The sequence below is a fragment of the Poecilia mexicana genome, unplaced genomic scaffold (genome assembly GCF_051168715.1).
Source record: "Poecilia mexicana isolate PSO_F unplaced genomic scaffold, ASM5116871v1 scaffold_5, whole genome shotgun sequence".
Lineage (NCBI taxonomy): Eukaryota > Metazoa > Chordata > Actinopteri > Cyprinodontiformes > Poeciliidae > Poecilia > Poecilia mexicana.
Window position 1 is genome coordinate 22,625,594 of NW_028263374.1, and position 18,890 is coordinate 22,644,483.

An 18,890-nucleotide genomic window follows, 5' to 3' on the forward strand; every position below is an offset into this window, starting at 1 on the left:
CCCTTGGGAAGTGTAAGCACTTTACAGAAATAAATGATACAATTATAGAAATATTAACAAAGAATGTGGATAGAGATTGAGATTAGTGATAAATTTCTCCCCCAATTACTTTTCCACTAAGGCTAAGGCATTTAATGAATAACAAAGCTGTACCCTCATTAATGCTGCACAGCAAAGAGCCATTGCAACCCTGTCTAGTCCTTCCTGCTGAGGCAAATCATGGTGTGATACTTTTCTAAACCATTTTGGTTTACTTAATAGTCCTTACCTGTTACAAAATTGCATATTTTGTTGTCTGTAACTAGACAGAATTTTAATAATTTCTGATTATAAAAAGGGTCCCAAAGTTTAGCTCTTCCTGTGTTGCAGATGTTAGATCTGTGATCTGGAAGGGTTCCCTCTGAGTCTTGCCTGTAGAACCTACTGTGCTCTCTGTGTGCTTTCCTCCTACCATCCAAAGGTCGACTAGCTTACATGTTAGGACAACTATCTTGTTTCTTTTTTTCAAATTGAATGGTGTGTGTAATGGTGCATGGCGGTCTACGAGTATGTTGGCCTTGAAAAAGACTGATATGTTCACAAATAATGAAAATATTTGCAGGCTGCACATTGAAGTTTCACTTCACAGTAACACTGGATTCAATGCATATGATTTTTTTTTTTTTAAGTGGAAAATATTTTCTCAGAAATGTCAAAAAATGAAAACATGCAAGGTTTCACTTAGAAATACCTTAATCTTAGGTTAACACACATTTGACTGACCAAGCTTCTTGTGATTGGACATGTATTGAGTCAGGCACATACAATCTGTCGTTCTCCTCCAAAATCGCTTTGGGAAAGTCAGTGAAAACCAGCATTGTTGCCAATACCTTGGTTTGGTTTGTAGGCAACTAAGAGGACCATTTTGTTTGGAAAAACAGACAACGATATATTGATCCAATATTAAATTCATAAAGAAATCTTACAAGTGGTATTTGGTCTGTCTCTTAACATTGGTGTTGCAAATCAAAAATGGATTGCATGTATGCTTTCCATCCATGTTTACTAATCAAAGACCTTAATGTAAAAAAAATCCATCATCATATTTCCAATGATGTACAGTCAGTTACTATTGTTACTTTTTCGTACCTGAAACCAAAAAGAAAAAAAAAAAAAAAACATCAAACAAAACATGTGTGTATTCATCTCGAAAAAATAAATCCCTGTGTTGTTTGTGGTTTATTCAATCATTATAGTTTAAATACACATTGCTTTATCTCAGATAAGTAATTTATTTTACTGCTGTGAGAAAAGCCTACATTTAAATAGTGAACCCAAGAATAGATACATTTCCCTTCTGTATGTATAGTCACCATAGAAAAAAAAAAAAAAAAAAAAAAAAAAAAATATATATATATATATATATATATATTTTTTAAATTAGTTCATACAAGTTCATAAACACTTAAAATTCCATTAGTGCTGCCAGCAGATTCTCTAAGTAATGACTTTCCCTGCATAAAATTTTCTTGAACCCTAAAAGTAAATAAGAATCCAAGAGCCAAACTCATTTCTTTCTCCAGTTAATATAAACACATCAAAGAAACATTTACATTTCTATAGTTCTTTCATACCATCTGACGCTGCTCCCAGCAGTATCCAGAAACAGCTCGATGTCTAACTGAGTGTTACCTGGGAAAATTAAGATAAGCAAGTAATCCCATGGATAAAATGGCTTTGTTAGACCCAAAGCAGCATGGGCAGAATAATCAGCAGAGTAAATAAGAGATACATTTATGGCTTTTGCTAGAATTGAAAATACCTTACCTTTTACAGTCTCATATTTCCATTAAAGTACGATACCTCCCTAATCTCTCAACTGGAATGCCGCATTATTATTATTTTTTTTTATATATATAATTCATGGTTCCAATGCAAATTAAAACCTCTTTCCAGCATATTTATGAGTAATATTTTAAATTAATTCTGCAAGTGAATCCACATTTTACTGAAGATTTCACAATGCATTTGGCAATACAGGCCTACATACAGTAGGGTACAAAAAGGTGGTTCAGATGGCACCTTGGAGTGGTAATCCAAGGCATGTGATTTAATGGCTTGCTTGACCTTAATGGTAATCCAGTGCCCCTTCTCCCTATTCCCCTTAGGAACTCCATTCAATGACAGGAAACAAACAGTGCTCTGACACTTCCTGCTAATTAGCATCATTAGCATATGGTCATTATGTAGCTGGACAGTAGCATGACAGGGCTCTAAGACGGGCTACAATGGTGACCTTTATTGGACAACACCAGCTGCCAGTAATTACCCATAGAATTGGCCAGATGATTGGAGACAGAGACGGACTCTGTGTCCTTTAAGACCTGTGACGTCTCTAAACAGCTTCCTTTTTTACCTCTTTTTACCTTCATTTTTCTTTTACAAATATATTTAGAGGCAAAAAAAATGTGCTAAGATGGGAAACAAATATGCAGTCATTTCTTACCATTCTAATTAGGAACTTAAAGTTTACAAAGCTCTGGGCTGAGATTTAACTAAAATGTGTGACTAAATGGGACGATGTGCCCGCGTATCTGTTGCCAGAGGCTTGTGCATGAACACTGGAGACAAAAATATCGCATGGAGTGTAAAATAATGGGAACTACGCCACACACCCTGATGTCGTGTACAAAAAATTCTGCTTTTTTTGCCTAAGTGCTGGTAATCAGATGTTGTTTGATCCAGATCTGTGTAGCTTGTGAGAGTCTTTGAAGATGTTGACAGAAAACTCCATGTTTGCTGTCCTCTGTGAGACTGTGCAGATGAAAAGAAAACAAAAAATCTTAGTAATGTTGTGGCTTATATGCATTGTGAAAAGGTAATTTGAAACTTCAAAATACTTGTAAGGGAAATTATGTGCAGAAATTATGTGCAGAAAGGTTGAATAACCCACAAATGTATTGATGTCGAAAGTATGAAATATGTATGAATGCAGATGCTGGTATTTGTACAAAATTAAACACATGACTTTTTATTTATGTTAAGAGATCACCTTTTAGGTCTCAACGTTTGCTTAACCATAAATGTTCCACCAAACACTGACATAACCCTTGTGCGTGCGAGGACTGAGGCAAACATGGAGGACTGTGGCAAATGATACAAGTTTCATGGGTGTGGGGTCAGTTGGACCCCATTTGTAAACACCAGGTTTAAATGAAACTAAGCCTAAACCATAGCTGTCTATGCTGAACAGCTCTACTTCACCAGTGTGTTTAAAAGTTCTCAAGCCTCCATTTGTCCTCACAAAGACAGATCTAAAACAAGTTTGACTCTAGCCTGCACTGATTTATGATTCCAGGACTAGTCCCTAGTGGGTTTCCGGCTCTGGAGCCTCCATTGCCGTTTTTATTTTTACATTATGCTGTCTGTCTTCTACAGAAACATCTGTCATGAAGGTTACTGCTTCAGACGCTGACGACCCTACATACGGCAGCAGTGCAAGAGTGGTGTACAGTGTACTGGATGGAGAAAAGTTCTTCACTGTTGATAGACATACTGGTAAGAAGAAACTCTAAAAGCTGCTTTTTATTATTCATTCTTTTCCTGTGCTGGGTGCTTAATTATCAGCTTAATTTTCACAGACCAAAATGTTCAAGATCATAGCCTAAACCATAATAACAACTGGTTATGCATTGCTTTACAATTCTTGCCAAGAAGGTCCATTCCAGTGACTAGCAATATTATGCCATGTAATTTCTGTAAAACGTAACACCATAAATGTGTCAGTTGTTAGATATGGAGTGGAAAATTATTTGCATCTGTATGAAATTCATCTGTTTTTGCTTTTTGTCTTTAATGTTTTAGGTCACCAAACCAATTTTAAGCTCAAACAACAATAATCTGTGTTTATTGAAAATATCTGTTTTCAAATAATACGATGTATTGGAAGAAAATAGCTACCCAAAAAAAAAAGCCTGGCTCTTGTTAAGTCACAAATTAACTGTCATTATTAAAATGTATTTGGTTCAGTTTATCTACCCACACCAGGGCCTGTTTTACTGCTAGACTAGTAGGTTCAGGACAGTGCTTAAATTGAACCTGTTAGCCAACGTCAAATTGGCTTAAATATAATAAACAAGATAATCTTGACTTGAATAAAAGAAAACATGTTTCAGAAAAGGTCAGAAACAAAGTCATTGATATCTACCAACCCGGAAAGGGTTACAAAGCCATTTTAAGGCTTTGAGACTCCAACAAACAGGAAGAGCCTTAAAAGCTTCCCTGGAGTCATCAGCCTTCCAAAGTTACATCGAGGGCACTCCAATGACTTATTCAGGAGGTTAGAAAAGAACCACGAACATCTAAAGCAGCTATGGCCTCACTTTCCATATTTGAGGTCAGTATTCATGCTTCAATAATGAGGAAAAAAAAAATGTAAAAAATGGCATACATGGGAGAGTTCTAAGGGTAAACTCACTGACAAAACCCCCCGACTAATCTCAAATTTACACAATGAACATATTGACAATCCCCAAAAGTTTTGTTGAAAAAAAACAAAAAATCACTTTATTGAAAAGACAAACAAAGAGTTATTTTGAAAGTGTGTGCCACATTTCAGCTGGCATAAAACTAACACATTATTTTTCTGTCCCCAGTTGTAGATGTATGGAAAAACCTCCAACTCTGAAAGTTTACCTCTGTCACGGTTCCAGGCATTCTAGACTTGAAAGTTGCTGGAGTGCTTTACTCCCCAGTTTTCAACTTTATCTCCTACAAACTTGATCTTCAAATAATGATCCATTAAATACACCTTGGAAGTCCAAAGCTATTTTTTTATGAATCTAAATTTGATTTGAACTTTAGAAATGAATTATTTAAGTAGAATGTTTGAGATACTATAGTAGACTTGGACTGTATTGATCCCCACAGTGAGAAATGCACTTGCTATGGCAGCATACTCGGAATAATAAAATGCAAGTGAATGACACAGACAATAGAATATCAGAAATAAGTGTACAAAAGTATAAAATAAACACAGATTCAAAAAGTGAACTTACAAAACTCCAAAGAAATACACAAGTATATGACCATTGCACAGACCCCTCTTGTAGCTTGGAAATAAGGACATACATAAAACCTTAACAAAATGATTTAAGCTGATCAATTTAAGTAAACATTAAGATTACATCAAAGTCTACTATTTTGTATTACTGACTATATTTCTGCATTTATTTTCAGTTGATGAAACATTTCATCATGTCTACATATGGAAAATTTGTCATTTCCCTTGAGACCTGGAACTTACAGATCATTATAACATGACCTATACAGACTTGCAGTTGGAACTTTGCATGGTGCTGCTTCAGAATGCCCTCCCGAGGGGAAAGCTCTGAAGTCTTAATGATTCCTTTTTTGGTGTCCACTACTTTGATTTGGTCCACCTGGGTGCCTGGATGATAAATGACTCTACCTTGGTGGGATAAGCTGGAAGACTGGATGGTTTGTTCCACTTCCCTGTTCACAACTACCATTCCACTTCATCGCATCATTTACACAGACATGACTAAAAAGTTGCTTGCTATTAAGCAAGACAGGATAATGGGCAAAATGAAGGTCAATATTCATACAAGGAAAGTATTGCTGCATGAATCTTCCATTTTTTCAACACACTGACAGACAAGAAACCACATAAAAAGGTAAAAAAAAAAGATGCTCTGTTTATATTCAATTTTTTTTTTGGAGGTAAATGAGTTATCTCAGTTTTGTCTACGCCACATTTGTCTGCTGCAACATCAAAGCAAAATGGCACTGCCTATGAAAATGTGAATGCAGCAATACACTATGTATGGATCATCAGTTTCTATGCACAGAGGCCAAAGTAATGGTACTGTGACAGCCATAAAAGGGAAGCTGACATCTCAGTTTTAAAACTGCCTCTTTTCAATTTTTATATTGGCTGTAAAAGCCACAACTTCAGAACAGCTGTAAGAACATGGAATTAGACTCTCAGTTTCCCCGATGAAAATGACAATTGAAAAAAAAAGAAACATGATTTGTTTCTTCTAAGTCATACTACTGCATGTAGTAGTAGAAACATGACCCAGCACTAAAGGTGGCTGGCATCACCTAGTTGCATGGCAAAGTGTATTTTTTTCCACCCCGACAAATAAAAAATGCTCAGCCTTAGACTCCCATCGAAAACTCTGCTCACCCTCACTTATCTTTTCTGCATGCAAATCTGTGCTGTCCTGTCAGTGGAGAAGGGTTGGACTACAACAAGGAGATAGTGTTAGTTGACTACAGGACAGACACACATAGATCTCATCAACTGTTCACAGAAACTCACACCAAAGGTCACTTTAAAATCTTAAATTAACATGCATAATTTTGGACCGTAGGAGGAGAAGTATCCTGAGAAAACCCACGCATGCACAAGGAGAACATTCAAACTCCTGATAGAAATGCTCCAGCAGAGACCCAACCTTTTAAGGAACCAGTTCTAACCATCACATCACTTCAGAGGCTGGTCTCAAATGCTTCCCCAGTATTAAAAAAGTACACTATATTCCTTACATGCTTTCTGGATATTAACTTGTTAGGCATGAGTGTGCTCTTACCACCACAGAAGAGTTGTAATGCTGTTCAGGATGGAATTGCCATGCTCTTATTCTATCCATATATATTATTAATTTTATTACAACTAAGCCATAAAATGGTTTATGGGCAGAGCGCCAAATGTGACAAGGCCTCTCCCGTTCAGCTCGTCTGCAGAATAACTGTGCTGCTTCAGCACTAGTGACTGACCATGACAAAATCGGGAACAAGTTATTTACAGATTATGAAACTGTGGATTCTAAGCTTTCTAAAGATGTCAAACATAAAGAACTAAATAAACTGAAGAAGATATTGCCATTTAAATGTTGGCATGCAATGTTTGTTCCTATTACCTGATGAGATACCCAGGGATGTTAAGTAATGCTGTTCATTCACATTACTTTGTTATAGTCCTACACCACAGTATTGACTATCAACAGATGTGATTGGGAATATGTGTAGACACCTTTTCTTTTCTTTTGACTGGCGTATGTGGTTTGAAATATGTACTTTTATAAGTTTTAAGCTTTTATCCCTTTTTTCAATAAGACTATGAGCTTCTGTCTTGTGAACCATTGTCATGGGGTCATTTGTGAACCCTGAGCTTCAGTGTAATTAAATTATGCCTAATCTGAATTACAGTTCCACGCCAAGTCCACAGGTGATATAAATATATTGCATTTGGCCCAAATGCGGCACAGATAAATAATTCTTATTTCATTATTTGACTGAATTGACCCAGACCTGAACCGGATCAGAGTCAAAAGACATTTAATGCAGGTGTCAGGAGGGGTCATGATCCCAGCATAGTGCAGATCTGGTGCATGTGCAGTAATCTCCTCTGAGTGTGATGTGGATCTGGTGACTGGTACATGGATTTTGCCCACATCCGAATGCTGTCTGAGACAAGACCCGCCCGGTCACTGTCACAGCGTGCTCAACCCAGCCGCAGCGACACAGTGCAGGGCCAGGCAAACCCTGATCTGTGTGCCGGTAGTGTCATGCAGAATTTCACGCTTCATGTGACAAGTTACATGTAGAGAGCAGTGGAACAGACTTAACCGTGCGATGGACAACAAGGCCTTTCAAATCCATCACATACATTTTAAATATATATGATGTATTTAAAATGTATGTGATATATATATATATATATATATATTTTTTTTTTTTTTTTTTGCTATGTATACTAATTGTTCTGAAAGTCACCCCATGAAAAACTGAAAAGTTTTCCTGCAGACTTAAAGTGCTTCCAGTCATCCAAGTGTTCCTGTTATTTGCTACTCTCTTTCTGTTAAGGAATCCTTTGTACATAAACTCTGGAGAAAGTTTACAGCTGCACAACAGTATACCAACTGGAAAATTATCTTTTCTTCTCTCTTAGCTTCCAATGTTGTGTTGGAGATTTTGATTAGATATCAAATCATCAGTTTATTGGCCGACATTAATAGCAAAAGCTTGTGACTAGCCAATAAAAGATAGTATGTGGGTTTCCCCAAGCCTGCAAAACTGTAAAAAAAAAGTTAACATTTTAAAGACCCCTGAACCTACAATGGTTTCTTCATGACTTTTTGTTTTCTAATAATCACATTTCTGAGAAAACTGATGATTTTCTCAGAAATTTCTGCTCTGGGAACTTGTTCTTGATTTTTCTGTTGTGCATCCCATTATCCCAAAATTATGCCAATATTTTTGATCAAGGTTAATTAAGAGCTGTAACATAATGAAATAAATTTTCTGAGAAATAGAAGCTTTTTCTGTATGAAGCAGGTCTCGTTTGGTTCTTAATTTTGACAGAGACACTGCATTGTTATGCATTGACAAGGAGCAGATGAACAGAAGCAGTTGAGACTAGTGGCTCTGTCAGGATTATTCTGTTTTTAAAAATAATAACAAAAACATTCAGTAAAACAAATATACATGAGTAGGCTCCACATAAATATATTCTTCAGCAAGTCTTTGCACCGAGTGAGTGCAAAAGCACAAAACCATTTTCACACCTCACTTAAGATCACACAGCCAGAAGAAAACTCTCTGCCAAATCTAGGCTCAAAACAACAACATAACTACATTACATGTCCTTCATTTCCAAACTGTATATTTATAAGCCAATTTATGAACAATGTAGGGTTTTTTTTACAAGTAACACATTCATAATACTTCTTTATCAAACTAAAAAGACGCCCCTTAAAAATCAAAGAAACAAATTCCTCACATACCTACTTAAAAATAAAAGTACATTTAGAACATCAGCTTTTTTGATCAGATTCCACATTCAAATTTTAAATTAGTGTTATACAAAAAGCAGGATGCGAAGAGTTGTTAATCAATTTCCAGGGTTAGATATATACTTTAAAATTTGATGCCTTTCATGGGTCAAATAGACTCAAGAAATTGTAACAGCAGAGGGGCCCCAATTTATGTTTTTTTGTCATTGGATTCCTGGTGGTGCCCCTGAGAAGGTGACCCAGCATATAACTCTGCTAAAACACCCAAGCAACTCTAAAGGTCTACACTTGAGAAGCTATACTACATACTATAAATTCCCTCTTGAGATTTATATTATGATTAGTACATCTACATATATACTTAAAATATTAAGGATTTTTGGAAACCCATTACTTTAAGCACTTTGTCTTCCGACATACAGTAACTTTGTATCTGTAATCAGAGGCTTACAAAGACTATAAAACTGAATCACAAATACATTTTTGTTAGAGACAGACACATGCTTTTCGACAAGCATACAAACCTCAATTACAAATTAAATTTGATTCTACAGATACACAAACCTTAATTTCTTGGAAACTTCATTTCATGCCCTTAGAAACTTCTTAGTTTGAAGTGTTAGTGTTTTGGGCCTGATATTTACATCTTTTAATACACAACTGAGTAGAAATGGATACTCAGACTGACACCCCCCCCCCAAAAAAAACAAACAAACTCTATAACATGTTACTGCTTAAGCTAACAACTAATGTAACCTTTCCTGGCCTCACTGACTAACTGTTCAACTTATCCCTCTGGCTTTTGCTTTCAATCTCTCTCAATCATTAGGAATAATCATGACAGCAGTGGCAGATTTGGACCGCGAGACACAGGATCGTTATGAGTTGGTCGTCAAGGCAACAGACATGGCAGGACAAATGGGTGGTCTCTCCGGCTCCACCACGGTGACCATAGTGATCACAGACGTTAATGACAACCCACCACGCTTTCCACAGAGTGAGTGTTTCCCGCACATTCGCTTACTTTAGACTTTAAAAGAGATGGTCGTGTAGGAGGAGAAAAGAAAGCAGTTGGAAATAGCTGACTGACTTTTCTCTGGAAAGAGAAATGAGAGCATAATAAAAAGACAAATAATGTGCAAACCTGCAGGCCATTGACACCAATAGGTAGTTTCATGAGGGGCTGGGGAAAATCGCTTAAATTAAATTTATGGGCCATTTCAGTCCCACGAAAAGGTGTCATATCAATGGTGGAGAACTGATCGGCACCAAGCTTATTTATCTATATTTTTTAAAAACATGTCATGTACAAGACCTTGCAAAATACCCCTTGAACTATTTCCTATTTTGTGAAACCACTCCCAAATCTGATTGGTATTTGGTTGTGAGTGTTCAGGATGAAGAGCAATGTTAGTTTTTCTCAACACATAGATTTCCTCATGTTGGCCAAAAGTTTAATTTCAGTCTCATCTGACCAGACTGTGTTCTTTCACATGTTTGCTATGTCTTAGTACTCCTACTCTTTTTTTATTTTTAGTTTTAATTTTAATTTTTCTTCTTTCTCACACAGTTAAGTCCAAAATTATTCATAATTATTCATAATTCTGGCAGAGACATGGATTTATTTTTTTTCTTGTAGGACAAGAAAGAGAAAAGATAATCAAACAATGTACTAAAGTATTTACATTTATCATTCATACCTTTTCCAAAAATCAACAGTGAATAATTTAGGGCTTACTTGTATGAAGAGAGCACAACTAATAATTGTTAAACACAGTTGAAAACCACTTATCATTTTCTGTCTACTTCATACCTAAAAACTACTGTACTTTGTGATCACCTACAATACTGATAGAAATGAAGTGACATTATCTGAATGTGCTCTCAAAATGTTGTCATTCCACATTGTTCATGAAGAATCAAAGAGTTTATTGGTAAATCATATTTTTATACTATTCATTATAAAAATACTATTTCATACACATAATTGTGTGATATGATGTGTATAGGAATAGACATCATGTTTTTATAGATGTGTACATTTGTAGAAGTAATACAGTTTTCTAATACTGTATGTGTCTCATCCTTAAAGAAACAAAAATGCATTTACCAAAACATTGTACTTTTCTTTCTGGATATTATTTAATTAACTTTGCAGTCAATTGTTTTTAGATAAACTAGCACTTTAACAGTATAAACAGTATTACATTTGATTAAGCCAGTGTGCAAGCAGTCTATTTGACAGTGAGTGATATGCATTCACACACCTTTTCATATTTGTGTATGAATCACTTTTTCATCTCAGTAAATCATATTTACTCAGTCAGAGTGATAGCCCTGCAGACGTATAGTACCTCCACTGCTGGATGTTGGGAAGCAGAATCTGGAATACAGTTCTATATATCAGTTACACAAAAGGATGACATACGATGTATGTAAGATCTCAGATGTTTTCTGTTCCTGTAACAATCATATTTCATCTTCCTGCTGTTTATCTCGTTCATAATGTTCAGTGGAAGAAATTATACATTTTTATTGCACACTCCTGACGTTTTAGCAGAATTATTGGGTTTAGTCTGGTAAAATATAAAAGCACATTCTGAAGCAATTATTTTATAATACCAAATGGAAAATATATAGGACTGGACCGGTAAAAAAAAATTCCTAAGCTAAATAAAGCTTTAAGGTGGATGGTATTAACTATAATTTGTATGTCTTAACATGTCATTGGTATGATCCTATTTTCTTTCTTTTCTCAGTCATTTTTCTTATTTATTAAAGCTATTTACTCCCTCCACCAACTACTCTAATAGCCTGCCTATGGCTATCAAACTCTTCTAATATTGGTGCTTTCCTCTTCATTTCTGCGTAACATTTGCTCCTTCATTCTTCTTTGTGGTGTTTTATATAACACCATCAATACGACCCTTGTTTGAAATGTCTATACTTTCTCCCTCCGGCAACCTCCTCCATCTACCAGAGATGTACCAGTTTTCGGTGTCAGAAGGGGCAGCTGTGGGGACACCGGTTGGACGCGTCATTGCTACTGATGCAGACATGGGGGAGAACACAGATATGAGCTATCTGATCATTGACGAAGGAGATCTCTTCAAGGTCACTACAGATGTTGAAACACAGGAAGCTGTTGTCTCCATCAAAAAGGTACATCTGAATTAAGGCAGTTCTGCTGCAGTGTTTCTGTTTACTGCTGGTTTTATTTTAAATGAAAGGAACATGATGTAGGTATTTTTCATATGTTAGTAAAATTAATGAGAAAATTCCTAATAGTTGTAAAATGTCTTATTTAGAGACTATATTACATAGGAACATGATTTCATTCACATTCTAGTGATATTTTTGCCTATTGTAGTCTCTGCTAACAATACCATATAGGATGATTTTTTTGTAATGTCGTATTATTCATTATTTCCAAGAACGGTTTTGCACTGGGAGAGGACACCAGGTTGCTTTTAAATCCTGTCTATACTAATGTCATTAATAATATACACAAAGTACACATTGTCTTCACATGAATAAAAGAAAAGCAACTTACTGATATTATTGAATTAGTCTGAAAGTGATTATCTCTAGAAAGGATAATGGGAAACTGCATGTTCCAGTGAATCAGGAGAAAAGCCCAGACTGTGTTCAATACATTACGGAGCAGTATCAGTTATAATAGGTATAATATGCTTACTTCAGGGTTTTTTTTGCTATTATACCATTAACTTTGAACTAGATTAGATATGTTGCCGTGAGCATTACCTAAAGGCAAAAAAATTAGCTGTAAGCAATGGTCAAATACCTTAACAGGGGTAAAAACTGTCTTCTTTTTCCCCTACACTACTGGCACAGTGCCACCAACAGTGTTGGAATCTATGCTCATTCCTGTATAAAAATTACAGTGCTGCCATATTGAATGCCTTCCCTGGTGAAGATGTGTAAAGGCCTTCAAATAAATGATCATGTGTGCAATAGCAAAAGTTTTCACATATTTTTATTATTATTATTTAACATTTAAAGTAATTGTAAAGTTTTTTTTTTTATTTATTTTTTTTTTAAACTTGGATAATTGTGCTGTCATGTGGGAAGAAGTTTTTGAAAACACTGGCAATGTGGGTCCAGGTAATGTTGGCGATTTCGTGAAACATCTATACCTATGATATCTTTGAAGTAGGTCTGTGATCCCAATCAGCATATTGCATTTAATTTTAGAACAATATGGTTTAATTCACTTTTATTTTTCTGCATCAGGATCAGGTATATTAACTTTCCATGACTTCATCATGTTTATGTTCTTCCTCTGCATACATGGGTACTCTCAGAGAACTCCAGCTTCCTTTCAAAGTCCAAAAACATGACTGTTAGGTCAAGAGGTCTCTTGAAATTGTCTTTTGGGATGTGCATGGCTGTTTTGTTCCTGGTTATCTTTGTTGACCTGTTCAGGATTTACTCTGCCTCTCACCCAGTGACTGCTGAATATTTTGATGTGGTGGACATGTATATGTATATTTTTTGTTTTGTTTTGTTTTTTTTTATCAGCCGCTGGACTTCGAAAGCAAGAGGATCCACAGTGTTATTGTGGAGGCAGTAAATAAACACGTTGACTCTCGCTTTGTTGACTTGGGCTCTTTCCGAGATCAGACAATCGTGAAGGTCACTGTGTCGGATGTTGATGAGCCGCCCATCTTTCTACCAGCGGAAGGAGCTGTCATGGAAGTCCAGGAAGATGCTAAAGTTGGATCTCTCGTTGGCGTTGTCACAGCCAGGGATCCAGATGTGATTAACAAACCTGTGAGGTATGAAAGAGATAATTCCCCCTCGCTTGATTAATTCTCCCTACATTTAATACATAAAGGACTGAGTAATGTACAGAAGTTTTTTAGACTTTTTTCACAGTTCACTTGTGTTTTATTGATTTAGTTCTGAACACTGGATATTTCCTCTAATAAATTAAAGTACACTTTTTTCATGCACATATCTGAGTACACATTCATTCTTTGGGGCTGATTTTGGTTATATTCCTAAGGTCATATTAGAGTGTTATCGCTTGTTTCTACAACTTAATTTCAAATGCTTGCACTTGCGCATCAGAGACAGTTAAATCTAATTGGTCATCCATCCTGTCCCGGAGACACACCTCAGGGAGGGAGAGGTGTCACGTTAAAGGGTAGAATAGAATTTTGTTAAATTTGCCTCAGAAGTTGCAGTACAGATACAGGAATTATGCTACACATAAGCTGAGTGTGTTCAAGTTCCAAGTTGTAAAACTGATGGGATTTCATATTTGTTATGGTTCTATCTATAATTGTTGAAACAAGCTGATTGTGATGTATTTTTCTCAATTTTGTGTTTTCAAATACTAATGAAAACAGGTTTGGGAATTTGTGTTGTATAGTACAGTGTGCTTAACTGGTTTACAGGGAAGGTTTTATGTAAAATTGACTTTTTTGAGCTTCACATCGAGTCAAATTGTTATAGTTCCTATGATTATTTAATGCATGTTTAAAAAATCTTTTAATCTCCCGAGTAGCAATCCTGAGTGCAGAAAACGAGTGGTGTAACCGAGCGCAGCCATTTTGACGAAGCTCCTCCCTGGAGCTGCAGTCTCCAAGCAGAGCTTCTGCACTACACAGCAGGCCTCCTTTATGACTCCTCTACTCAGCTCCTTCAAACTAGCGGTAGCAGAAATTAGCAAATACCAGTTGGAACTTTGCATCTGCAGAGCTCATCAGAGGAACTAATTCTCAGTGAAACATTGGTTAAAATGTTGTTAAATGCTTGATAGAGGAATGTTGTGATGACGCACTGAAAGCGGAGAGTCTGAAAGAGCAGGAGCTTCTTAAAGAGAGAGAGAGAGAGAGAGAGAGAGGCCCACTTTAAAGGCGCTACATTGCGTTACGATACATTTGATATATACAGCATTTTTATAACAATTACAGCAAGTTACTCATATTAGTTACTTGATTGTGCCATAAAATGACATTATTTGCCTGGAATAAACATAATTATGCTTCTTTAATACCTTAAGTGCCAGCAAATAGTTTATACCTACTACTTGCTGCGGCCATATTGTGTAGCAAAACTGAGGCTGCTGGAAAACCATTTACTTTCCCAGAATTCTAATTTAAGTGGTGTTCTTGTTGTATTTTCAACTCTGACCTTAAAAAATAAAAATAAAAAATGTACAAACAGTAACTGTTGGGGTTTCTTTTCAAAACCCCAACACCCAATTTCACACACTTCATTCTCTAAACAGCCTTGTAAAATAATTTATTTTGTACACCTATGTTGTTATAAAAATAAAAAATCAGCTGTCCTTAGCTGGCGCACATAAATAGGACCAAAGTTTTCTGTCTGTTAAAAATGTTATGGGTTCCATTTAAAGAAATGTAATTTACTGGATGAAATTATTATGAATATAAATATACCTGATCTCTGAAAAAAACAAACCTAATTTTTAATTTCTCATTATAATAAAGTGAAAATACAGGCAATGTTTTGGTTGTTGAAAAGTACATCGGTATCCAGATCTTTGGTTTCTATGTCCTTTGAACTGTAATTGCAATGTGAGGAGAGGCTGTAGATAAAGCTTCACCAGTCTTATTAATACAACATAAACCAACACACAGGTCCCTAAGCATCACCTTGATTAAAAATGCATGACAGCCAATGTTCCATGGGTAATAGAGCACAACACAATGGTACGGTTAAAATAGCTCTGGCTGAACGTATCTGGATAATATGAGTACACCTGTAAGCTCATGTGTTGGAAAAAAAAATAAAAAAACAGCAAACTATAAATTAAATCACTAGAGGTTTGCATGTTACAGAACCTGCTCTTTGGGATTAGGTGGCCATCACGTTTATATTCAAAACAATAATGCGTTCAGAACACAGTGTTTTATTGGTTATTGTTTGAAATAGCTCAATAGGGCTTTCTTCAACAAAAACACCGTTATAGAATTTTGTAGTTGTAGAAAATAGCAAATAATTACTATTGTAGATAGAAACATATTGTTAGTTCTAAGCAGGGTAGCAATTCAGCCCAGCCTGTTCTTCTGGTAAGAACTCTCATCCCTTTTGCTTTGATATACAGACACATAACTAGACCTCAGTCTTTTTCCAAGAAGAAACATTGTGAAAAACTAGTCACTTTAAAATATAGTAGCACTTTTACTGCACAGTTAAAATAAATAGTTTGCACTTGCCTTACATCATGATATATATACACTGGTGTTCTCCGAATGTAGGTGCAACCCATTTTACTGAGTAAAAGTCACAACACACTTGATTGCTTTCTCCATGAAGGATGCAGCAGTTAAACTTATTGTGGGAAGATGCATTTTTGTGACATAGGTCAGACAGGCATTTTCTTGCTTGTAATATTGTTTATTGTAAATCTGGAAATAGTCCTTTGTAAACATAACTACTGTATGTTTTAGCAGAGTGTCCATGTAGATGCATTAAACAAACATTCGGTGTGCTAAGCCAAGTATGCTATCACCAAACAATGCGGTGTCATACAGGTTGGTCTCAACTCAAAACAATAGTTATATAAACCATCTCAGAAAAAATTACTTACCAAGCGTGGTAAATAACTCAGGCATGTGGAAAGTAAATTGTTCTGCAATGACTTGGCTTCTGTTGCGTCGCTTCGCTTCGGTGGGAACCTCTGATTCTGGGGGCGGAGTCAGTGAATTTACTCTTTTATTCGGGGTACGCTTCTGGCTTCAACTGTGTTCTATGTGTAGAATTACATTGTAAAGACAAGCGTCATTAGAAGTGTGGAACTGAGAGTAGTTTGTATAATGAGCTTATACCTATCTCCAGTGGGGAAGGCACAGGGGAGGAGTAGCTCAGCTGGAGACTCCAACTCCAAGGAGGAATTTTGTGGAAATATGCAACACATTGTGAGAGCAAATGTTTATGCACTGCGAACGGGTGCCCCCGGAGAATCAAGGATTTCTCAAACATGCATAAAAGATATGTTTTTGTAGAGGGAATAGCATAACATGATACAGAGCTCAAAAATGTAATTTTTATATAACATCCCTCCCTTTCATGCCTATGACTGTTGCTACAATTTGTTGTATTTCACGTGAACTTTATCATGGAATTACCCACCATGATGTTTGTCTTTAGCATATTAGCTGACAAATCTTGAATCCTGTTAAATTCTTCTGTGTTGTTCTTTCATATGGTCGAAGAAAGAAGTTCAGATTTGCTGCTTTTCTGCATGTCTGTGCTCCAGCTCCCATATAGAAAAACAAAACAAAAAAAAAGGGCATTATTAAACCTCTCAGTGTAACCTGATAGTTTTAAGGTTTGGAGCTTGTGCCTTTAGTTAACATCTTTATGTATGAGGCAAAGTTGAAGGTGAAATGATTAAGATGAAATATTTTAGATATTTTGATATTTCAGTGCATTTAGCCTTAAAAGTACATTCCAGTGTTTGCTGTGTCAGAATGTGTCACCACATTATCTTTCATTAGCTACATTATGAGAGCAAAGCAAAAATTTTCAGTCTGTTTTCATAAATTGACATTTATGAGTACAATTTATACACATAACACATCTTGTTTTATGATCTATTCAAGACTCAAAGTCCTGTGTTTTTATCTCGTGCTGCCTTACGATTACATTTTTTTTTTCATGTCTACATCACCTAGCTTCTGTTTTAATGAAACCATAAGAATTCTGGCTGACAGAAGCCACAAGAACTGATAAAGCTTGTATTTCTTTACTTTTACTTTATGGGGGCCCAAGAAAGCCATCTACATGGGCACATCTTTGTCAGTCTGCGTGTAGGTGCGTGTGTGTGTGTGTGTGTGTGTGCGTGTGCGCGTGTGTGTGTGTGCTGTTGGAGAGAAGAACTAAGAACAAAGCAACCTTTCAGCATTTTTTTGTTTACTCACCACTCTTCTGAGAGCAGCCAGTACCCCATGGAAGGAAACATCCATTTATGGTTTGGCTTGAGTGCACGATGAAACTTTTATATTTTGCGCCTCCCTCAGATAGTGTGACTATATGGCCTCATGGATCTTATTAATTCTGCAACTAACACTGCATTAGCCAATTTTCTCCATTTTGACCAACATTTTACCTGGATTATTGATTCTTAAGTACAGCCTTATATTTTTGATTCTTTAATATAGTTTTGTTGAAACAAAATTATATAATATTAAGCATATTTAGAAGATTTATTGTTTGTCTATTCATTATATTTAACTTAACTGAGTAGAACAACCATAAGGTAAGGAAAGGTAATTTTATTTATATAGCACTTTTTCAGCAACAAGGCAATTCAAAGTGCTTAGAAAGCAGGTCTAAGCATAATGGATTTGAGGAACTAATTGATTATTTATTTTTAGCACTATATCACTTTTATTTTAAAACTTTTAGGAAATCCCAAAAAATAAGTAAATAACAGAAACTTAAAACATATGAGAAATGTGATGCACAGTTTCTTTTAAATCTCTGTATTTTATCTTATGTCTTTATTTATTTATTTTTTTACATCAGGTTTTCCATTGATCCGACAACAGACCACGACACGATCTTCCATATTGACGCTGAGTCTGGTGCCATTACGTTAGGGAAGATTTTGGACAGAGAGACGGCAGGCTGGCACAACATCACTGTGAAGGCTGTAGAAGCAGGTACATGGATTTCTGTTTTATGCATCTTTATAACACTGATTGTTAATTACCACTAATCACCAATGCCAAATCAGAAATTTGTATAAGATAAAAATAATAATAAAAAAAAGTCACACTGTGGAATTATTTCCATAAGCAGCAATATGATTAAACGTAGTTTTTGTCTATTTATCATATTATACATATATGCACTTATCTAATGAAATGACCAAAAAAGAAAAAAAATCTGAAATTAAACCTTTATATTATTGGGACACAATTTAGTTTATAATAATTTGAAACTTCACTGATATTATTGCTAAACTACATTGCTACTAAAGTACATAAACTATCGTCAAGTTGTTTATAGTATGCACTTTATTTGAGATGCAATGTAACATATTGAACATATTGAGTTGTTTGGACCCGTTTTGATGAAATGTTTACA

At 35.7% G+C, this 18,890-nt stretch overlaps 1 protein-coding gene across 1 annotated transcript in view; it reads left to right on the forward strand.

Moving 5' to 3' along the window:
* cdh22 (cadherin 22) overlaps window positions 1-18,890 on the forward strand; it is a 78,826-nt gene that overhangs the window by 24,739 nt on the left and 35,197 nt on the right. Inside the window, exons 3-7 of the mRNA XM_014995016.2 lie at window positions 3,418-3,537; window positions 9,631-9,798; window positions 11,782-11,963; window positions 13,344-13,600; window positions 18,327-18,463. Coding sequence (XP_014850502.2) covers window positions 3,418-3,537; window positions 9,631-9,798; window positions 11,782-11,963; window positions 13,344-13,600; window positions 18,327-18,463 — 864 coding nt within the window. The remainder of the gene's footprint in view (window positions 1-3,417; window positions 3,538-9,630; window positions 9,799-11,781; window positions 11,964-13,343; window positions 13,601-18,326; window positions 18,464-18,890) is intronic.